Source organism: Lipotes vexillifer, unplaced genomic scaffold (assembly GCF_000442215.2).
Source record: "Lipotes vexillifer unplaced genomic scaffold, Lipotes_vexillifer_v1.1 scaffold1197, whole genome shotgun sequence".
In the NCBI taxonomy this organism is placed as follows: Eukaryota; Metazoa; Chordata; class Mammalia; order Artiodactyla; family Lipotidae; genus Lipotes; species Lipotes vexillifer.
Genome location: NW_006780020.1, coordinates 215,455 through 238,724, shown reverse-complemented (window position 1 = coordinate 238,724; position 23,270 = coordinate 215,455). Strand labels below are relative to the sequence as shown.

Genomic DNA, 23,270 nt, shown 5'->3' with positions numbered 1-23,270 from the left:
TTGTTTTTTTTTTTTTTTTTTTTTTAATGACCTTGATGGTCTGGAGGAGTCCTGGCCAGATATCCTGTAGAAAGTCTCCAAATCTGGGTTGGTCTGATGTTTTTCTCATGGCGAGACGGGAGTTATAGGTTTTTGAAAAGAATCCTCAGAGGTGAAGTACCCACCTCATCACTTCCCATGGAGGTCCACAAGGTCCACACAACATCACTGGTGACGTGAACCGTCATCGCTTGGTGACGTGGTACTTGCCAGCTGTCTCCACTGTGAAGCTGCTGTTTCCCCTTTCTATACTCTGGAAGCAGGTCACTAAATCTAGCCCACTCCAAAGAGGAGACAGGAGATTAAACTCACCTCTGGAAGGTCCCATCTGCACAGGTTTAATGGGGTCCTTCTGTAAGCAAGGTTTTGAATGAGGTTCCTAAGACAAAACCCATCCCAGACCAAGCACCTCCCTCTGATTGGCTCTTTTCAGGTCTCCGTGTGAGACAACAGCAGTTCTGTCCATCTCTTTGTCTGTCTTTTCCCACTGGTCTTATTCCAAAAAGTTTCTTCAGGTGGATTATGGAAATAAATGCAACCTCCAGAATAAAAATGTGACTAGATGGGGAAATTCAGGAAAAGAAAAAATAAAACAGGACATCCTACGAGGTCTTATAACGTACTTAGAGTTTCCTGCTAAATTCAGCTCTGCACTTCCTGGTAGCCAAAGAAAAGTGGGAAACATCTGTTCCAGGATTCAGAGTGGTCATGAGATAAAGACAAACCAGTTGTTGGGGAGAAGCATAACTTTTCCTGGTATTAAGATCTGAGCAAAATGCCTTTCTCTGCGGGCTCTTTTTTATTTATTTTTTTAATATTTATCTATTTGTTTATATAGGCTGCACTGGGTCTTAGTTGTGGCACACAGGATCTTCATTGAGGCATGTTTAGTTGCAGCATGCAGGCTCTTAGTTGTGGCATGCATGTGGGATCTAGTTCCCCGACCAGGGATTGAACCTGGGCCCCCTGCATTGGGAGTGCAGAGTCTTACCCACTGGACCACCAGAGGAGTCCCATCTAAGCAGCCTCTTGAAAGATGGAGGTTGTGTGGCAAATCTGGCCCACCATCTGCTTTTGTCAATAAAGTTTTATCAGGACAAAGCCACACCCCCTCATTTACATCATTGATGGCTGCTTTTGTGCTTTTTCACTTATACAGAAACTGTATAAGTTTCAACAGGCTTTATAGCCCACAAAGCCTAAAATAATTACCATCTGGTCCTTGACAGAAAATATTTGCCAATTTCTGATTTAGAGGATAATTTTTAACCACTTCCTGATTCAGGCTGGTGGGGCAGTTCTCAGGGGCAGTAGACGAGAGATGACCCCACCAGAGAGGCAGCACCTAGAGGCTTCTGTGCCTGAGAACTGAGTCTAGTCTCCTCTGTTAGTTTCTAACTTAATTTTTCGGTGTAGCATCTATTCCTAAGTCTCACTCGTTGGGGGCAGGTGGTGGCTGGTAATTGCAAGCTGCTTCTTGCTGCATTTCTCAGTATTTATGGTGCTGGCAAGGACTTATTGGTCCTTTTTTTTTTGGCAGTTCATTGAGCCTGATGTAGGAGAGCAAATTGGTTCTTTTAGAACCGGGGGTGATTTTATCTCCTAGGGGACGATTGGTAATACCTGGAAACATTTTTATTTGTCACAACTGGAGCAGAGGGAGATGATAAGGGGGTCATTACTAGCATCTGGTGAGTAGGAGCCAGGGAGCTGCTCAGCACCCCAGGATGCACAGGACAGTCCCCACAACAAAGGCTTATCTGGCCCCTAACGGCGATAATGCCATGGTTGAGATGCCCTGTTTTATTTATTTTATTATTATTATGTTTTACTATTTTATTTGGTTGAGCTGTGTCTTAGTTGCAGCAGGTGGGCTCCTTACTTATGGTTCTCCAGGTCCTTAGTTGTGGCATGTGAACTCTTAGTTGCTGCATGCATGTGGGATCTAGTTCCCTGGCTAGGGATCAAACCCGGGGCCCCTGCATTGGGAGTGTGGAGTCTTAACCACTGCGCCACCAGGGAAGTCCCGAGATACCCTGTTTTAGAAGGAGTGATTTTTCCATCATCCAGTAGAGTGTCTGATAATATAAGGCTCCATTCTGGAAGTACTCGAGAACCCCATGTAAGAGGGACTAGGAGTCTTAGACTTTTCCAGAAGTGCTCTGGAAAACTTGCTGTTCTCTCCAGATGTTTACTGTGGGGTGCAGCCTGTCTAGGTGGGCAGGTCATAGTCCTGCCCTCCAGGCCGTTTAAAGGGAATGAGACAGATAGAAAGCCATGACATGAAGCAAAACCTGGCAGCTCCCAGGCAGGGGTCAGAGACCCAAAGTAGAGAGAGACAGTTTCTGTTTGGGGATGGGGGCAGAGTGAGTCAGGGAATGTTTCACTAAAGGAGCAGCATTTGAAACACAGCGTTTATAGCCTGTGGTGGTGGGGAAGGGCGTCCCAGGTTGGTGGGGCACACAGACAGTTTTAAACACACAGGGTTGACTCGGCTGGAAACAGAGCCGTGGGTGAGCATGGACGGGGCAGTTTGAGCCAGAGCTCCGGTGCCGCGAGTCGGTTCTCAGTTCGGTAGCTCGTGTGGAGGCTTGAAAGATTTCAGAGTAAGGGAGTGATGGGATTGGAGCTATCCTTTAGGAAGATGAAGCTGGAGTGCTCACAGGTAGGGTGTGTGTGAGGTGGGGGGGGTCAGTGGGAGCCAGGCGTTGGGGCAGGCACGCCTGAGGGGTTGTGGGAGTCGGTGGAGGGGAGGCCACAGGACGAGGCCTCTCTTTAGAGGTGAAGCTGGAGAAGGGAGCTTCAGATGCACCTGAGCTGTGAACCTGGGCAAATGGGAAGACTGATTGCACCTGCGACAGGCGCGAGTGAGGAAGACTGGGGGCCAGGAGAGCTGCTTGTCTCTAACCGTGCTCTCTCCCTTCTCCCAGCCCTGCGGAATGATGTTGACTTCTTTACTCCTTTGGTGGGGGTTTTCTTTAGTGTAAATCTTGTGGTTTGAGTCAGGTCCTGGTCCCCGGGGTTCACTGTGCACCTTGGCCTCCCGTGGCCTCAGTTTGGGGCACAGGAATCCCCTACCACCACTGGCTCCGATAGAAGGGGGCACACGCCAGCAGGGTGGTCCCTGGACTCCTTTAGCTCCTCAACCAGGGACTAGTGGGGACTGGGAATGAGAGGAATGGGTAGGACCGTGCGTGTGAATAGCCTGAAAGATTTTTTTTTCCCCCTTTGGTGTTAACTTTTAAATCTCCTACAGGTGTCTGTGGACCAGACGGCCACCCCGATGTTGGACAGCACCAGTCTGGGGGTGAGCACAGGCCAGTCCGTGGACAGAGGCAACAGCCAGACCTTTGGGAACTCGCAGAGCTCAGGGGAACAGGGCTTCCCCTCTGCAAACTCCAGTGACAGCAGGTGAGACTCAGAAAGGCCAAACTCATGCTCCTGGGCAGTGAGGCTGGTCTGACCTCAAAGGCTGCAGAGGCCAGGGATCCGGATCCCAGGCCCAAGGTCTGACTCGGCCACAAGTTATATCTGGGAGGCCAGACAGTCAGTCCTCACCAGCACCTTTCGACAGGGCTAGTGGTCAGTGCCCTGCCTTCCTCACAGGACAGCTAAGAGGTTGCCGCAGAGACACAGAGAAGCATCAGGCACTGTGCAGGAGTGGGCTTTGGGAAGGGGGCCCAGAGCGAACCCGTTCGGCTGCGCGGGGTGCCTGTGGCCCGATGCCTTGCCTATGTCAGGTGCAGTCAGTCCACGCCACCTGAGGAAATGGACGAACAGTGAATGGGTCAATTATCGTGCCCCAATGTGGCTCTTTTCTTTTCTTTCTTTCTTTTTTTTTTTTTATTTTGGCCGTGCTGTGTGGGATGTGGGATTTTAGTTCCCTAACCAGGTATGGAAACCGTGCCCCCTGCAGTGGAAGTGCAGAGTCCTAACCACTCGACTGCCAGGGATGTCCCTCTGTGGCTCTTTTCTTGTTCCTGAATAACCAGGGGAAAAAGAAGCTGCTTGGAGCTCATTTGCTGGAGGAAGTGCCCAGCTTTTAATGCTGTTGTCAAATCTGAGAAACTTCTTTTTTATATCCTTCCCAGCTGCGTTTGGTTTATCATAATTCTGTCCAGTCTGCTCTTGTTCCCTCACTGCACTGACTGAGTGGTCCTCAGCTAAATGGTCTAAGAGACATGACTTTGGACCTTTCACCTGAGCGCAGAAGGTCATCTGAGGCAGCTCACTTGGCTGGTCCCCATCAGCGGCCACGCAGTTTCCTTTGCATGTCACATATCCTGTGCTGGATTTACCTGCATCTCGTCTATACTGGCTGGTAGAGGTGGTCGGTTTGGAGGCGGCCGCAGGCTGGCCTTGTCTGGCCTCTGTCGTCTCCCCAGGCCCACGTCCCTGCCAAGTCTGGCAGACGCTTTGGCTCCGGCAGCCCAGGGCACAGGAAAGGCGTGCACTTCTCTGCTTCCTCGTTGCTCACGTGGCAGGTTCTCTTCTGCTTTTGGAAGAGGAACTGGGAATGTTTAGGCTGGAGATGAGAAGGCCAAAAACAACATGAATCAGGACCAATGACTGAATTACAGAGAACACACTCCATCTCACGATAAAGAGCTCCCAAGCAGCTGGTTCTGCCACTGAAGATGCTCACACAATGGAGCGGCCTCTGTCCGGACTCTTGTCGCGAGGACTCAGGCATTAGTTCACTTCCAGGGTCTTTAAAGTCTTCTTTAACCCTGAGATTCTGAAATGCTGCAGTGGGTCCTGGACCTGCCTAGTAGGAAGAGGAGGCTGGGACTGAGGAATGGGAGGGGTTTAAGGAGCTTCCAGATAAGCTCCAGGTTTGGTGTGATGGGTGGCCCTGTGTATCCCATGCCCAGTAATCTGGGCTCAGTCGCTGAGTGTTAAGCATGTTTAAGGGACCATAGTACCATCGAGGAAGAACTCGGGCAGCAGGTGACGGAAAGATCTGGGCGCTGGAGCAGACAGACGGGATTCAAACGTTGACCCTGACGCTTCCCAGCTCTGACCTTCACCAGCTCCTTTTACATCTCCAAGTTCCAAAGGGTGGATGTTACTGTTACTGTGTTTAGTATGGTCTACCATTTTGGACTTTGTGGGTGTCAGTCCCATGCACAGTATTTTACACACACTAACCTCACAGCAACCCTGGAAGACAGGAACAGTATCATCCCCAGTTTTCAGATGGGGAAACTTAGGCCAAGAAAAACCAGAGGCCCTCCAGCTGATGGTGATGATCCTGGGATTCTGCCCCCTGTGCTCTGACCATGTTACCTAGCGTTCTTTGGTGAGATTAAATGATGTGATGTGTGAAAGGCCCAGAGCATTCTTCTAGAGAGATTTCTTGGAAGGGGTCAAGCCTGACATATTATTCAGAGGGGAGATGCTTATTAAAGGAAGCAAGTTTGGACACAAAACCACTTTGAATCCTTTTTTTTTTTTTAAACGTATACACGTTGGAAGCAGGAACCCCCCTGTGAGATATCTCCAGGATGTAACTGTCCAGAATTTGCTTGAATGCCTTTAGTGTCCATATCATCCTGGTTTCCAGCTCTGTATGAAGCAAAGCAAGAGGGTCAAGACTCGGGAATTTCACTCTCCTTCTCTGTGTTACAGCTCTCAGCAGTTGGCGGCCAGCTCCTTGACGTCCTCCTCCACCCTGGTGGAGATCCTGGAGGCCATGAAGCACCCCTCGTAAGTGGCTTCTCTCATGAATGAATGCGGTGATGGGAGGATCCCGTGGCCCAAGCTGGGGTGGTGCTCAGGCAGCGTGGTTTGGTGGGTTTATACCTGACTACTGCTCTGCAGCTGTGAGACCTTGGGCAAGTTACTTGACCTCTCTGAGCCTCTGTTACCTTGTTTGTAAAGTGGGATTATAATGGTTGATTCACAGGATCGATGTGAGGATTGAATGAAATAATCATGTAAATTACCCAGTGTAATGCCCGACAAGCATAGGTGTTCTCTGAAGGCCAGGTTCTCTCCTCCCCCTTCTCCTTTTCCCCTGTAACACCTTCTTTTGTCCTGTCACAGGGATTTCTCTGAGTCTAGGATTAGTGTGGAGAAATTGAGCTGTGGGGATCCTCACTTCAGATATCAAATGCTTTAGTGGGGGTCCCTTCTTTTTTACCTTCTCTTTCTGCTTGTTGCCGCCTTGGAACTCAGGACAGGAGTCCAGCTGCTCCCTGAGCAGAAGGGCCTCTCCCCGTGCTGCTTCATCAGTGCGGAGGTGGTACACTGGCTGGTGAATAACGTGGACGGGGTGCAGACGCAGGCCATGGCCATCGACATCATGCAGGTAAAACCACAGAGCGGGGGCCCTCGCCAGTAACGAGGTCGCCAGGTGGAGTAAGAGTCTGTTTTTAGTCAGTGTGAGGCCTGTCTGGGATCAATGAATCATAGAGCAGGTCTTGGTTCGAAAGGCGCTACTTTACCTTGACTTAAACATCGGGCATAATCTGCCACCTGAACTGAAATGTTTTGGGCAGAATCTGTGCTTTTGAACCTTGAGGGAGTCTCTGTGAAGGATCCCCAGGCAGTGCCCTCCCTCTGCCTCAGCATCTTCCTGGCACCCTGCGCGTCCTCTGTCGAGCACTGGGCACAGCAGAGTGGGGTCTGTCCACATCTCATTCGTCCTCCGCCCTGGCCAGGCCCCCCGAGTGCAGGCCATCCCTTGCTGTGCATTTCCACATCACCAGTGCCCGCCGTGTTGCTTGGCACATGGTAGGCACTGAGCAAGCACTTGCTGAATTTAATGACACTGTTCTGAACTGGAATTAAACTTGAGAGAAGGGGAAAGGGAGAGGTCGGTTCACACCGTCCTGTCCACACAGAGGCCCCCATGGGGAATCAGTGCTGTTTGATCAATATGTGTCTATATAATAAAATTATTTTAAAAATGCATGAGAATTACATTTCGCTAACCATTTATTTCTGGAGAGAGAGGAAGGGGAGTGAGACATGGGAGACTCCATAGAGATTTTTTATTTTTTATTTTATTTTATTTGGCCGTGCTACGCAGCTTGCAGGATCTTAGTTCCCCGACCAGGGATCAAACCCACACCCTCGGCAGTGAAAGTCCTAACCACTGGACTGCCAAGGAATTCCCGAGATTTTTTTTTTTTTTTAAACCAAAAGCTCTGAAGTCGGTATAGCAAAAAGTTAAATTAGTTGAAGTTGGCTGATGGTATGACCTGGATTTTCTTTATACTTTTCTGTATGTTTGAAATATCTGATGATACTGTATTATGCATTTGCATTTTATAATATAATTTACACCAGGCACAGCATTTAACACAGCGCAGTCGTCACCGCTGATGGGGGTGGAGAGTGGGGTTTGAGGGCTGCACCTCTGAGATGTTCCCCTGCAGGAATCTCAGAGCTTCGTTGTCTCTCCTTCTAGAAAATGCTGGAAGAGCAGCTCATCACACACGCTTCTGGCGAAGTCTGGCGGACCTTCATATACGGCTTCTATTTCTACAAGATAGTGATGGACAGAGAGCCTGAGCGAGGTGAGGCGAACTGTTGCGCGTGGGGCAGGTGTTTCCTGGTGACATGCTCCGTTAAATGACGGTGCTTCTCGGGCTCCTCGTGTGATGCTGTCCCCTAAGTTGACGGATCCGTCAGCCTCCTTGAGCATCTGTACTTACTTTGAGCATCACCAGAGTGACAAAGGGTTTCTTAAAGCCACAGTACATTCTTGGTGAGCGCAGTGTGGATGGAAGATAAGCCTAAAAGAGGCTGAGGGAAATGATGAGGAAATGCCCGTGGCTCATTTGCTGGTCTCTGTCTTTACTCACAGTGCCCCCGACCCCCACCCAGTGCAGGTGGGTCTGAGTATAACATGACAGCTCTCATCTAACTGAGAGCACTTTTTACTTGCTGGGCCTTCAGACTCCATCTCTTCCCCCAGGAAGACTGGCAAGCTTTCCAAGATAAATTTCAAGTATTTTGTTTTTTAATGAATAAAAGGAATTCCCAGAAGGGGAGCAATTTCCAGCCTGGTCAGAGCTGCAGGCACCCAGGGTTCCGACCAGCATCTCCAGTCCCTCCCGAGCACACAGGGACCTTGGAGGGGAGTGACTCCCAGCCCTGCAGACAGACGGCTTCTCGGCCTCTGAGCTTCGGGAATACTCCATCAGATGAAGCGGCTGGTACCACTCACTGGCGCTCTTATCCAAGCATGTATTGGAAGAGGATCCGTCTAGGTTTTTTCCTCGCAGACACCAAGCGTGTCCATCACCCCTCTTCCCTTAAATTCTGAGTTTGACCAGTAGACACCCACCTTACCTTCAAGGTGAAAAACCCCCAGTTACTGTCACATGCTCTGAAATTAGAGGTCTGAAACCAGGGATAAAATATTTTTTTAATTGAAGGAGAGGTTGCATAACATAAAACTAACCATTTTAGTTATTTATTTATTTGGCTTTTTTTTTTTTTTTTTGGCCGTGGGGCAGGGCTTGCGGGATCTTGGTTGAATCTGGCTGGGCCACTGCAGTGAAAGCACTGAGTCCTAACCACTGGACCACCAAGGAGTTCCCAAAACTAACCATTTTAAAAGGCAGTGGCATGGAGTATTCTAAGTGTCATGCAACCACCACCTCTATCTAGTTCCAGAGCTCTTCCATTGCCCTGAAAGGAAACCCTGTCCTCATTAGGGCTCCCTCCAAAACTCCTCTTCCCCCAGGCTCTGACCACCACCAGTCAGCTTTCTGTCTCTAAAGACTGGCCTGTTTCGGACATTTCACCCAAGCGGCTTCACACACTCTGTGGTCTTTTGTGTCCGGCTCGTTAGCGTTGTGTTTTCAGATTCACCCGTGTTGGGCATGAACCGGTGAGAACACGAGAGCTTGTGCTGAGGGCTCCCCCACCTCTCTGCCCTTCCCAGTGGCCGTGCAGCAGCCCACTGCCTGGCACACGACGGCGGTGGACGACTTCGCCAGCTTCCAGCGCAAGTGGTTTGAGGTGGCCTTCGTGGCCGAGGAGCTCTTGCACTCAGAGATCCCTGCCTTCCTGTTGCCCTGGCTGCCCAGCCGGCCAGCCTCCTACGCCAGCAGACACAGCTCCTTCAGCCGCAGCTTCGGGGGCCGGAGCCAGGCGGCTGCGCTTTTAGGTAGGTGCCCAAGCAGACGGAGCCCGGGGACACACTGGCGGGTGGCTGAGCAGAGGGGCAGCCAAAGGGGCGGTGCCACGGGAACCAGGGTTAGGGCCCCCGTGGCTGTCACACTGTGACTGTTAGCACTGTGGCTCCTGTGCGGCTTCCACCAGCCTAGTGGGTCGAGCTCATCATTGTCCCAACCAACCAACAGGGCTCAGCAGTTGTCAGATCAGGGCAGGACACTAATCTTCCATGGATAGGAGGGGACAGACGGTGTGGCCACTTTTCCCAAGAGGCTCAGGACACAGGGGATGTGAGCTGGTGCTCACTGCTGGTTTAGCTCTTGCCAGAGGCTGTCCCATGACTACAACATCCTAGGACCTCAGAAGAAGAAGGAACCTCAGAGGTGGTCCACTCCAGGCACTCACCCTGTGCATGACCCTCCTCTCTGCCCTCCCTCCCCAAATGTGCTTACCCCAACAAGGGATGCACACCGGGATTCTTCTCTCCCCTCCTCGGTTCCTGCAGCCCTAAGATGGGGTGAGCACCTGCTTATTGAACAGTGGTGACCTCTGCTCTCAAGGACCGGACTGATGGGTCGAGATGTGAGCATCTTTAGAAAATGCGTGCTCTAGGCAGGGCGTCATGAGATTTCCCTCAAAGGCAGGTTGGAGAGACCCTCAAAACCCTCTGGATGGAGGCAAGCAAACGTAACATAGGCCGAACTCCAGGGAAATTCCTCATTCTACTTGGTTAGCCCAGAAGTGCCCGGCTGATTGGAATTCTTGCCTAGCTGGTGGCATGGAAACGTTACAAGTCGTCACAGTTTCCAGATTCTCAGAGTTGCTCAGGGCCAGCGTGGCCAGTGCTTTGTGTGAGAGGCAGGGGACAGACCACCGCTTCTCAGCAAGGTCTCCACGGGGGTGTGTGCAGGGTCCCAGCCCGTGTGCTGCACTTACCCCTTGGTTAGGGTTACTGCTTCTGGGAAATGCGTCATCATTTTGGTTCTGGAGGCCACCTTGACAGTCTCTATAGGGACATCCTCATTTCCAAAGTCTTCTCCCGCAGCCGCTGGCACAGCCCTCTCATGACTGCCGTCATCTGAAGCTCAGGATGAGATTTGTGTCATTTGGTTTAGCTTTGGTTCTTAGTTATTTCAAAAAGTGTGGTCAAAAAGGAAAAGCAAAAGGGAAAACATGTCCAGAAAAGAGGAAGAGTGTAGGGGCAAAGAGATTTATGTCTGCAGCGGGTAGTTTATCAGCCTGGGATATTCACCCTGTGCAGCGGTGTCAGGAGGGTCAGTGGTTCTGAAACTAGGCAGAATCTTTCATATGTGCATGTTTTCTGGGAAAACATCCACTTACTAGGTTTTCAATGGCTCCCATGATTGTTATAGTGGAATTTTACTCCATCAGCTTCCTTTCCCACCACCCCTCCCACAGGAAGTGGGTTTCTTTTCCTTTTAAACCCAACACGGCAGTATTACAGCTACTTCTCTCCAGTAACACCCCTCCCGCCTCTGTGTTAGGACATGAGATCCTTCTTCCCAGCATTTTTTCAGGTTAGAATATAGACTTTTACTGTATTGTTTACTTAAGTGAAATTGGTCTGTCTGTAGTGTTGAGTCTTTTTCTCAGAAAAAAATCAACATGACATAGAAGGGGAAGAAGGCCTTTGTATCATTTATGACCTGCTCCCTTTTTTGTTCATTCATTTCGATGTGTTCCTTTTTAGACATTCCTAATTCTCAGTTGGAAGTTAGCAGCAGAAAACTGTTTTGAAATGCCTGACGGTGGCACATGGTCCTGTCTGGCTTGGTCTGTGGTGGCTCCATTTCCCCATCCCTGTCATCTTGTGTCGCTGAGCCGTGAAGCTCAGGGGATCCGAGACCCCGGAAGAGGCAGCGCTGCACCCCTTGAGCCAGTCCCACGCCTTTTACTTCTCAGCCTTCTCTTGCAGCCCACCGGATCTCAGGCTCAGAAGGGGCTGTAGGGCACCTCGGTCCAAACCCTGATGCTTGAATGTCTTCCATAGCAGCCCTGAGGAGTGGGGAGCCAGCCGCTCTTTGAAAACTCCCACCCACGTGGCACTCCCGAGATCGCTCGTTCTGTCGATGGGCAGAGCTGGTTGTTACCTTTACCTTCACTCCCCTCCCTGAGATGCTGTTCTTTCTCCTCCTGTGACACCGATCCCCTCCTCGGGTCTTTGACAACCCCTCTCTGTGACCCGGGTGAAGGATGCTCAGCCTGGGTTTGTCCTTATTCACTGGCCTCGCTATATCTCCCTATCCCAAGGGGAACAAGCCGGTCCTCATGGAAGTCGAGAAGAGATACAGAGAACTGGCCAGGGGCTGCACCTCAGCTGGGCTCACACCATTGTCAGCATCCTCAGCCCGCAGCGTCTGCACTGTCACCTCCCCTACTGAGGAGCGAAGCCAGTGGTATCTTGAGCCCGTAACCACTAGGCTGAACAGTGTGCTTCCTCTGGCTTCCTCAGACCAGCCTGTTCTGAACTTGACATGCCACATGGGAGAGGAGACATGTGCAAGGTCACTGCTGGTGTTTTCTGAGTGCCCTTTCTTTTGTGACCGGGGCTTTTCACCTACAGAGAACACACTGTCCAAGCCCAGAGAGCAAACTTCCTTCCTTGAGTTTGGGCTGTTCAGTAAAGGGTTCCTCTGGCGGTGTCAGGAGTCAGGAACACAAGGCAGAGACAGAAACTCGTTTTGATGAGACTTTTAGCACCAGAGCCACCTAGTTCTTTAGCCTTAAGCAGCGTCCGTGGGAGTCTTAGGCAGACCTCTGATGGAGCAGTGGTGATAAGCCCGTGGCTTAAACTGGGAGGAAGGATTAACAGGAGCAGGAGGAAAGGAGGAGAGTCACAAGGGAGGGTGGCCAGAGGAGAAGGCAGGAGGCGGGCCCGAGAGCCCTTCTTATCCACGTTTCACTTGACCCTCCCCTCTTCTCTGCAGAGCAGCTGGACGGGCGCCCTCTCAGTTTGCAGATGAGGAGCCAAACCAGGAGGGGTGGAGCAATGTTCTCAGGGGTGCAGGGCTTGGACGGCAGGGCTTAGGTCTTCCCAGTCCAAGTCGACAGCGCCTCCCACTTTGCACGTTCTGTTTTTTTTTTTTTTTGCACGTTCTGGTTTTGAGAGAATGATAAGCTGTGTACCTCGCAGCTGAGTGTTGGTCTGCCCAGGTCCCGTTCGGCGTTTTTGTTTTTTTTTTTTTTTTTGCACGTTCTGGTTTTGAGAGAATGATAAGCTGTGTACCTCGCAGCTGAGTGTTGGTCTGCCCAGGTCCCGTTCGGCGTCCGAGCAGCAGCTCCACTGCCCCCCCAGCACAAGTTCATTCACATTGCTGACTCAAGAGCCGTTACTTGTGTGTGATAAAAGCCACTCGGGGCTTCTACCTGCAGAACCCAGAACTAAGCTGACCGCCGCAGACAAAGAAATGTCACTGGATTCAAGGGGGCAGGGGAGAAAGAGGGTCCGATCGTAGTTTGTGGAAGCCCCACGTGTGGCAGTGCCCAGCCAGGCGGAGCAGAGCCCTGGTCTTCTTACTTCTGAGCCAGCTTCGGGCCTTTAGTCTGGTCAGGAACTTGACAGTCTGACCCATCTCTAAAACACCCCTGTCTTGGTTGAGAAGGATTTCTGAGCAGGAGCCCAGATTCGATGAGCCACTTTGGCGCTGACCTGACATCCTTGGGCAGCACACGGTTGTTGGGACAGAGCGTTAGCCTTCATTAAGAGGTTTCATTTCTTGAGAAACGATTATAGAACTGTTGCCTTCCTGGGTTGAAACCAGAAAAGGAAGACCTTCTCCTCGCTGTGGTCCGGGCTGCGTGTCCCATCATGTCCCTTTGTGGTCACTGGAATTGGAAGATCTGGGGCTCAGCCTGGCTGAGGTTCTGACTCTGATCTTGGCCAAGATGTTTTTCCTCAATGGGTTGCTGTTTCCTCATCTGTAAATCAGGAATTGGATTAGATTAGGGGAAGCGAACTATGGTTTAACCAGCCACATCTGGCCTGTCACCTGTTTGTTCATTTGTTTGTTTTATAATAAACTTTATTTTTAGAGCACTTTCAGGTTCACAGCAAAACTGAGCAGAAAGTACAGTTTCCATATACTCCCTGCCCCCCCCAACAACCTGCACACATGCACAGCCTCCCCTGCTATCAGCGTCACCACTGGAGTGGGACATTTGTTACAATCGACGACCCTACACTGACACATCATTATCACCCAAAGCCCATGGTTTCCCTTAGGGTTCACTCTTGGTGCTGTGCATTTTACGGGTTTTGACAAATGTATAATGACATGTATTCACCATTATTGTATCACACAGAGTAGCCTGACTGCCCTAAAAATCCATTTGTTTTTGTAAGTAAAGTTTTACTGGAACACAGCTGTGCCCACTCGTTTAGGTAATATCTGAGGCTGCTTTTGCACTATAACAGCAGCATTGAATAGTTGAAACAGACACCTTGTAGCCTGCAAAACCTAAAATATTTACTACATGGACCTTTATGGAGAGCATTTGCCGAGCCCTGGACTAGCTGATTTCCAGGAAGCATCTGGAATCTGCAGTTTCACATCTGGATGCTCAGTTGTTTTCTCTTCCTCCTCACCCCCTGCCTTCCTTTCCCTCCCCGGCCACCAACCTCCCCCCACCCCCGCCATGTAGCTGCCACTGTCCCAGAGCAGAGGACTGTGACCCTGGATGTGGACGTAAACAACCGCACAGACCGACTGGAATGGTGCAGCTGTTACTACCACGGCAACTTCTCACTGAACGCGGCCTTCGAGATCAAGCTGCACTGGATGGCAGTGACCGCTGCTGTGCTCTTTGAGATGGTGAGACCCCCTTATGTGCGGTCAGGCCTGGGCTCACCTGGCAGACGGGCGCGCGGGTGCTCAGTAGAGATTCACGTCACTTAAAAAATTGTTTTCACTTCAGGCTCCTATTACCTTCACGTGGACTGTTGGAATAGCCTCTTTCAAAAAATTAAGCATAGTGAAAAATTCAAACAGTCAAAAAGGGTATGTAGATCAGGGTTTCTGACCCTTGGTGTGCTACTGACACGTAGGGCCAATGGTTCTGTCATGGCGGGGCCTGGCCTGTGCATTGTAGGATGTTGAACAACATCCCTGGCCTCTACCCACCAAATACCAGTAGCATACCCTCCTGTGACAACCAAAAATGTCTCCAGATACTGCTGATGTCCCCAGGGAGGGGAGGCATTGCCCCCAGCTGAGAATCACTGGTGTAGAGCAGAATGTAACCCTCTCTCCCACCCTCACCCTGTTCCCTGGGACTTCCATCTACTGCCCTGCCACTTTGCTGGTACTTGCAGAGAGATTCTGTGCATATAGAGGCCCTGTTACTTTTACTTTTTTTTTTTTTTTTTAACAGACATAGTAGCTCAGAATATTTACTATTCATGTTATGCTTTTCCTATCACCTATATATCTTCTGTATCAATATAAATAAGTAGGCTTCACTGTTGTTTTTTTTTAATTTGTTTTGCCTCATTTTGGGGGGAAAGTTTTTAAAATAACATTTGTTTCTTAAAAGTTAACATGTGCGTAATAGGAAACTAAAAAACACAAGAAGTAAAAATCAAAGTCATCCGTAATCACAAGTATTTTAGAGTCTGACATGTCCTTCTAGGTCCCGTTTGTGTATCTACGCAACTAAGCATCCAGTTTTATGTAATTAAGATTCTACAGTTATGTATCATGTGTTTTGTTTTTGTTGGGCTGCACCGTGTGGCATGCGAGATCTTACTTCTCCGACCAGGGATCGAACCAGCGCCCCCTGCAGTGGAAGCACAGACTCTTAACCACTGGACCACCAGGGAAGTCCCTGTATCATGTTTTTTTTATACATCATGAATATTTACCATTTCAAAGTTCCAAAGCTACCTGAGTATTTTGGTAACCAAGAACACACTACATCAGCTCAATCTGGAAGACATTGCCTCATTATTTTTAAGGACTGCAGAATACTCTGTTGCTTGTTTGTATCATAGTTTACACAATCCTCTGTTTGTGAACATCACTGCTATTAACTGGTTCTCTACAGGGGTGGGGGAGGTGTGTGGTTGTGACCTGTTAGGAGCATTTGGCATATCTGGAGACATTTTTACTTGCCCCAAATGGTGGGGGGTGCCCCTGGGGTCTAGCGGGTCGTGGGGAGACCAGAGATGTAGCCCATCATCCTATAGCACAGAGCACAACACAGCCTCTACGGCAAAGAATCCCCCAGCCCCAGTGTCTCGAGTGCCAAAGCTGAGAAGCCCTGTTTCAGTTGGTTTCCTGCCTGTTTCTGCTTCTCGTCCACCCTGGTCCAGCTGCCTCATCAGGTCACTCATTGCTCCTGGCCACCCCCCATCCCAGGCTGTGTGTCTAAAATAAATGCTCCATAGCCGAGCTGTCAGTGTCTTCCAGGAGCCTTCCTGAGCCATCTTTACAGTCTCCTACTCTTTTTTTATATGCTCTCTCCTTCAGCCCCAAAGAGTATTTCTCTATGGCTTCAACTGAATCCCATGCCCCTCCAGCACTGGCCCAAACATCTCATTGCACAGCTGAAAGCAGCTGGAAAGTTCAAAAACAGTTTGTGAAGAGCCTAGGAGATGACCAAAGGGAAAGGAGCACAGCGTCAGCTGGCAACATACAGGTTTTTTTGTCCGGGGCTCAAAAGCCTAGTTTTATCCCCATAAGTCACGGAAGAGATTGGTTCATGTCTCTGTCTGCCCAGCCCCTGTCTGCCTCCAAATGGCATTACTGTCTTTGAGGACGCCTCCCATGGAGACACTCCCATCCAGGGAACATTGTTAAGGTCCAAATCAAAAAAGACGCCCAGCTGCCCATTCCACTCAGCTTGCGGGGGACACCAGCTCTTCCCCAGCGGGTCAGCGCTGGGATGACCACTCCCTCCAGCCAGAACTAACCCTCTGGCCCAGTGCGATAGCGTCCTCCTCAGAAGCCCCACCAGGTGACACTGTCTCAGAACCACACAGCCACAGTGTTCTCTCTCACTCACACACACACACACACACACACACACACACACACACACACACACACACACACACACAGATACAGATATTTGGTGGGAAGAAGAGTATTTATTTCCTCAGAGGAGTTTAGCATCTATCTTTTAAAAAGTACACTTTTCACATCAAGTCATGTAAAACCCACTGAAAGCTGCTCATATTTTTATCATGATTTTATTAAGTTTTTAAGAATCTCGAGTGTAGGTTAATTATTATTTTAAGGCCATGTCCACATTTGTTATAAACCACATTTTATTTAGATAAATATTACATAAACCTTAGAAATTACTTGGTCAAGCAGAGACCTTGGTGTTTTGGTCATGGTTAGGAGTGTTCCTGGGAGAAAAGCTAAGAGTGGGGAGGTTTGTCATTAAGCCCCAGTAACTTTTATTCTCGGTCAGTCTTCAGACAGATGGCGTTTGGGAGCTTGCAGAGAGCAGCTCTCATTCTGCGAGGTCAGCGCTTGTCACTTTTGGCCAGAGGCCACCATGATCATCTTGCAGCCCGCGTCTTGTCCCTCTCAGCCAGCCTGAGTGGATTGTTTTCCTATTTGATACTTTGGACTTAGTAAATTTTTGATAAAGGACAAAATTAGAAGGACTTAACCTATATCCTGTGACTTTCCTCCAACATCCTATGGAGCAAGAAGAGGCAGGACATAGCTCTCTCTAGTCTGTTCCTCCCGAAAGAGCCCCTGAAGTTGCAGAAGCTCAGGCTGTGAGGAGCCATGCGCTTACCTCCCGGTCTTCCAAGGATTCACAGGAGGTTCAACTGTGTCTCTTCCTCCCAGGGCGGGTCTGGAGCCGGCGGACATTAATCAGTGAACCTGTGGATCAATACGCAGGCCATCACTCGGGTGGCTTCGCTCCTCAGGAAGTTACTTCTCTTGTCAGAGTGAACTTGGAGGTGACGCTGTGTGTTTCTGTTTCTTCCCACCAGGTCCAAGGTTGGCATCGCAAGGCCACCTCCTGTGGCTTTTTGTTGGTGCCGGTTTTGGAGGGTCCCTTTGCGCTGCCCAGTTACCTGTACGGCGACCCGCTCCGGGCCCAGCTCTTCATCCCGCTTAACATCAGCTGCCTGCTCAAGGAGGGCAGCGAGCATCTGTTCGACAGTAAGAGACACCCCTCTCCGGAGGGCCTGTCACCCGCGTAGACCCTTCCCCCAGGGTCGCCTCTCTAGGCGCCTGGAGGCCAGCTTTTTTTTCAATTTGGTAAAATGGAGGCCAGCTTTTCACAGGCCAGTGAAAAGAAGGAGCCTTGTAGACAGGGGGCCAGAGGGTTTTGTTTGTTTGTTTTTTATAAATTTATTTATTTATTGGCCGTGTTGGGTCTTCGTTGCTGCGTGCGGGCTTTCTCCAGTTGTGGCGAGCGGGGACTACTCTTTGTTGCAGTGTGCGGGCTTCTTATTGCGGTGGTCCCTCCTTGATGTGGAGCACAGGCTCTAGGCACGCGGGCTGCAGTAGTTGTGGCACGCAGGCTCAGTAGTTGTTGCTCGTGGGCTCCAGAGTGCAGGCTTAGTATTTGTGGCACACGGGCCTAGTTTCTCCATGGCATGTGGGATCCTCCCGGACCAGGGCTCAAACCCATGTCCCATGCACTGGAAGGCGGATTCCCAACCACTATGCCACCAGGGAAGTGCTGGGGCCAGAGTTTTAATCCTGATTCTTCACTTAGTGGCTGAGCAACCCTGGACAAGTCACTTAATGTCTCAGAGCCTCAAATGCCTTATTCCTAAAATGGGGGCAACCAGAGCTGCCTCACTAGCTCAGGAAGACCCTCGTAAGCCCTGGAGGGGACGGTGGGTGGGAGAGGGTGCTGTGTTCTGTAAATCTCGAGCAGCACCAGGCTTCTCCCTACACCCTCCTCTCTCTGCTCCAGCCTTACTGGTTTGGGCGGCAGGAATCTGATCCTCACTGGAGGCTTGGATCTGCTGCTCCACGAATAAAGGCCAGAAATGGGAGGCATTGAAAGCAAAAACAGGACACAGTGTGCTGTTGTGCAAAGCTGAGATGCGTCAGCACCTGGAGGACGCGGGACCCCCTCAGAGTGCTTCCCTGGAATGGAGACCATGGGGCCGACCCCACCCGCTGCTCCACCCTTGTCCACCAAACTCTGAGGGCAGGTGTAGACAGATGGAGGGATGAGCTGACTTCACACAGCACGGACTTTTCATCACCAAGCACTCATTTCAGTGAGCATGTAATTAGCTCCTACAAAGCACCCCATGAGCTCATGGATGATCTTTTTATAACGAAAAGCTAGAGTCGCTGCTGGTGTGTCAGCCCTGTAGACTCTCAGGCGTAGAAATTATCAGTGTGGAGAAAAAAGCTTTTGAGGCGAAGGAGATGCTTTTTCCTGAGTTCTGTGCTGTGCTGTGTTTGGTGGCAGAGAAACGCCCCCCCCACCCCCGGGGTGCAAAGAGCTTTTGTTCCGAAGGCCCACCTGTACATTCTTTACATCTTGGAAGACATTTGTGTTTAAGTGATAGTTGAGATTCCAGGTGAGCCCCACGGCCCCTGGAGGCTGAAGATCCTGGGATCTTTAGGGTTTACAAAGCACCCCCCAACCCCCGCACGCACACGTTCTCATTTACCCTCACGGTGTGGCCCAGGGGGGACTGTTTTTTGCCGTCCTGAAATGGCAGGTGATTATGTCTGCATTCTGATGACTTTAAGCCAGGCACCGCCTCCTACTGCTGTTTTTAATATGTTGAGGGGAAGGCGAGATCTCCCCCGATACCACCCAAAGACTCTTCTGGGCTTTTCCACCTTTGCTGTAACAGCACAGCGGTGCTCGCAGGGCTGGCACTGGAGGACATTCCTGTGTGAACCGATGGTTTCCCCTGCCAGTCGTAACCCAGTCTTCAAGACCAGCATCCTCTGTTGGTTGCCATGGTTACGGCTGAACGAAAGGAGTCCTAGTTAAAAGGAATAAGGACTTGAATCTAAAGATCAGTTTTCTTCTGTGCCACCTCTCTTCCTGTTATCTCCCATTCTGATAACAGGGAATTCAAAATCTTAAAAATCTGACAAGAATACGCTGTCTGATTTTATCTATTAAAGCCAAAGTCTTTTTTCTGCTCTTTGGTTACCCAGAATCCTCAAATCTAACCTAGATATGAAATTCCACATACGGAAAGAGCAACAACGCCCCTGCAGGCACCCCTGGCCTCTGGGACGAGGTCTCGTGTGGTTGCTGCCCCAGCCCTCCACACCTTGATCCCGAGAGCAGCCCCGGCCTGTTGCCTCTGCTGTGTGACAGCTGCCTCAGCCCTGCCACCTCCTCACCCTGCTCCTGTCCTCACACCAGCCAGGCTGGAGCACGAAGTGGGCGTTGGGGGTGGGCCCTCGCCTGCCCTGCCCCCTCCCCTCCCCTCCCCAGCTGAGCATGTTTCCAAAAATCATTTTATATTGATTTGCTTCAATTTCCCCACCCCTAAAATGGAAGATTGGGAATTTTTTTTTTCTCCTTAGAAGCAGACGACATTCACTTCAAGCTTATCTTTTGGTTGTGTTTTAATATCCTGCTCCTTCCCGCTTTTGGCACAGACGGTCCTTAGAATGAGTCTTAAACCAAGTTCTAGCAGCTCACACTGGTCGCTGAGGACTCCTATTCCTCTCCTTTCTAGACCCTGATGAAGCTTGAGGGCTGTCACTGTCTAGGATATCCCTCCTTGGGGTGGAGGCTGGTCTTTCTGAAAGCAGGTGGTGTGAAGAAGCAGAGCTCAGGCTCAAGGGTGGAGCATTGCCAAGAGTAGCGAAGGATACCCAAGGCTGGGCCCAGGGAGATTTGCAAATCTTGGAATCACAACTCGGCATTTACTCTTTTTTCCTTTTAGGCTTTGAACCAGAAACGTACTGGGACCGAATGCACCTTTTCCAGGAAGCCATCGCACACAGGTTTGTCCCTTAGCAAGAGGGAAGCATGGGGAGGCATCAGTGTTTGTCTCAAATAGCAGTTACCACAGCGAAGCCCAGTTCATTCCCTTTCTGGGGAGATGGACCCAGTCCACCAGTGACAGATTCACTGCTTATCTCCGACTAGTCCCTCTGCCTTGGTTTCAGAGATGAGCACCACCTGTCCAGTTCCTGGAGCTGTAGTTTTTCAGACTTGCTTCCCTCTTCTTCCAGTTTGTAGGAGAGCAGAGAGCTCTCTCCTCAGCCTCCTACAAGACCTGGAGCCAAACGCTCCAGGAGATGAAAAACTGTAGAATCTGTCAGGAGCCTCTTGACACATGTTGAGAAGACAATGAATGGTTAAAAAGCAATAGATACGTTCAGTAGATATTTACTGGTACCTAATATGTATACCAGGGAGAGCCTTTCCTAGGCTTTAGCTGTATCCCCCAGGCCGGTCCAGCTGTGTCTCTAGAACATCACTAACTCAGTGTCCGGTTGCTGCCTTGTGTTATTCATAGAAAATCAGAGCCTCCTGTGCCTGCGTCAGTGTCATATCATCTTGTTCAGGCGCCTTCAGCTGTCCCCGCCCCACCTGGCACACCCCTCTCCGTGCACAGCCCCCCACCAACCGCAGGATAAAGTCCGGACTCTTCAGCCTCCCCCACCCAAGCCGGCCCAGGCCTGCCTTAGACCTTACTCAGCCCTTTTCTTCAATGCTTGGTAAAGGCTGTGAAATGAATGCCAGGGCACCTGACTTCCTCTGTCCAGGAGGAGGGGGTGTGATTCGGGGCGGTCAGTGAAGAGGTCGGTGGGAAAGGACTTTGATGTGGGAAGCGGACAGGCCTGGCTCACCTCGGCCTCCACAGGCATCTGGGTGAGGAACCGTGAGGTGCTTTGCCTTCAAGTTCTCCCCCTTCACAGGGTTGTTGGGAGGGTTCCCAGACATTCCCAGCACCTAGTAGGACCCCAGGAGATGGTAGTTATTATGAAGAAGACGAGTTTGTCAGCAGGTCCTGCTGATCCACGCTGAGTAAATAGAGAGCCTTGATCGGAAAGTAGAGAGGAAGAGGGGCAGACTCCAGAGCTGTTCCTGCGTGTGCTAGAACCAGCTGACAGTGATGAGCTGGCGGTGCCCATCAGCCGATCTGTTTATGCGTCTGACTTCACATGTTCTTCAGTAAATAATTATCAAGTGCCCGTGTAAAGCCAGCAGCTTCTGTAGAGGATGCAACACAGCACCTCCCTGGAGCTCAGTCCAGGAAGGGAGACAGGGTTTTCCCTGCTTTAGTTCTGCCTCATCACAGGCTTCATTACATAAACCCCTCAGACTCAGGGCAGGGGCCGTATCTGCCAATGTATCCTTTACAGCACTTAGCAGGTAGAGTGTAATAAATGCGTGGAAATAAAAAAACCAGGAATAGAACAAGCCATGGATGAAAAATGGCCCCTCCTGCCTGTTTCCAGAACACAGCGAGGCAGGGCCCCAGCTTTCCTCACCTTAAGGAAAGGACTCCAGTTACGATATTTCTCAACGCAAAGCCTCTATTGAGAACTACTGTGTGCTTAGTGTGGGAGAACTGAGAGGAAGGGGAGAGGGGCCTGGCTCAGCAGAGTTAAGATAAGGGCCTTCCCCGGGGGAGCTGACAGTCTTGGGGATGGGCGCAGCGGGGAGGGCCGATGCGGTGGAGTGGAGGGTGGCTGGGTGGAGTTGAAGGCTGGATGAGGGAGAGCTGGGCAGGTGAGAGGCTCTCAGCACCCAGAGAGGAAAGGGGGCCAGGATGGTGGGAAGTGGTGAGGACAGTGAGGAGCAGCCTGAATGTTCCACCTGAAAGAGACTTTCCAGATCCCTTGGCCGTCGGAGAGTCGTGTTAGCCACACTCTCGCTCCCCCCAGCATGCCCCCCCGCCCCCCCCGCCGTGTCCCTGTAGCCCAGGGGGCCCTCATCGGCCTGTCTCTCTGTCCTTCCCTTAGGTTTGGGTTTGTTCAAGATAAATATTCTGCCTCTGCTTTCAACTTCCCTGCTGAGACCAAGCCTCAGTACATCCACGTCACAGGTGAGGCGCTCCAGGCGCAGCGTGGACGGGGCGGGGTCTGGGGCAGCTGAGGTGGAACCGGGAGCCCCGGGGCGGGGCAGGGGGGCTGGCCCAGGCACCCTCCTTCCCTCCTTCCCGGCGCTGTGACCTGGCCCCTGTCCCCACAGGCACGGTGTTCCTGCAGCTGCCCTACTCCAAGCGCAAGTTCTCGGGGCAGCCACGGCGGCGCCGCAACTCCACCAGCTCCGCCAGCCAGAGCCTGTTCTGCGAGGAGAGGGTGGGCTACAGCTGGGCCTACAACACCATGCTGACCAAGACCTGGCGCTCCAGCGCCACCGGCGACGAGAGGTTTGCTGACCGGCTGCTGAAGGACTTCACGGACTTCTGCGTCAACCGTGACAACCGGCTGGTGACCTTCTGGACGAGCTGCCTGGAGAAGATGCACGCCAGCGCCCCGTGATGGGCGGGGGGTGAGGGGCCGGGGGATACTGTCCTGCTGCTGATGGTACTCGGCGCGGTCAGGCAGGCTCGGGTGGTGGGGGCTGTGGGTGCTGCTTGGCCCCCGCCAGCCTCCATCCGCTCCAGGAGGAAGACTGCGGAAGCCTCCAGCACCCGGGAGCAGGTGGGAGGGCGCCCCTGTGCACGTCCTCAGCAACAGAGTGGCTCCCGTGAGCGTCCTTTCCTCCGCCGTCCGCAGGTACTTTCCGCCCAGGAGGAGTGTGCAAAGGATGTAAGATAACTTTGTGAAATAATGTACCATAGGCTCACACCAACTGTATATACCTGTACAGAGCAGTAACAGGAATAAACTGGCCCGTGTGGCATCTCTGTCCCCAGCCTGGTACCGGGCAGCAGCAATCCTGTCTTCGGCTGGGCAGTCGTGGCCTGTCGCTGGGGCCCTGGAGGCCGATGAGGCGGCCACAGACGCTGGGGAGGACTCCAGAATTCACTTGGGGGTCTGGCTGTGAGGTTACTGAAAGGTTTCTCTTCACGGGCCCTCGGGCAGGAGAGGAGAGTTCCAGGCAGGCCTCATGAGCAGACAGGACGAGGTGCTGGGATCCCGCGGGCCTGGTGGTGGGAGGCGAGTCTTGCTAAGTAGGTGAGCCTGGCATGACGCACAGATGTCGTG

The 23,270-nt window shown here is 51.3% G+C and overlaps 1 protein-coding gene and 1 non-coding gene across 8 annotated transcripts in view; one reads left to right on the top strand and one right to left on the bottom strand.

The window, feature by feature from the left end:
* Positions 1–22,601, top strand: part of DEPDC5 (DEP domain containing 5, GATOR1 subcomplex subunit) — a 94,864-nt gene extending 72,263 nt beyond the window's left edge. For 6 of the 7 annotated variants that reach the window (XM_007453161.1, XM_007453160.1, XM_007453159.1 and 3 more), the window contains 10 exons: positions 3,296–3,450; positions 5,671–5,748; positions 6,220–6,352; positions 7,457–7,565; positions 8,942–9,166; positions 13,837–14,006; positions 17,150–17,321; positions 20,048–20,108; positions 22,080–22,162; positions 22,309–22,601. In XM_007453161.1, the coding sequence (XP_007453223.1) occupies positions 3,296–3,450; positions 5,671–5,748; positions 6,220–6,352; positions 7,457–7,565; positions 8,942–9,166; positions 13,837–14,006; positions 17,150–17,321; positions 20,048–20,108; positions 22,080–22,162; positions 22,309–22,601 (1,479 nt within the window). The remainder of the gene's footprint in view (positions 1–3,295; positions 3,451–5,670; positions 5,749–6,219; positions 6,353–7,456; positions 7,566–8,941; positions 9,167–13,836; positions 14,007–17,149; positions 17,322–20,047; positions 20,109–22,079; positions 22,163–22,308) is intronic. The other variant, XM_007453158.1, reaches the window with a different exon arrangement.
* Positions 976–1,049, bottom strand: TRNAG-CCC (transfer RNA glycine (anticodon CCC)). Its single transcript has one exon. It is a non-coding gene; the product is annotated as a tRNA-Gly (tRNA).
* Positions 22,602–23,270: the final 669 nt, after the last annotated feature.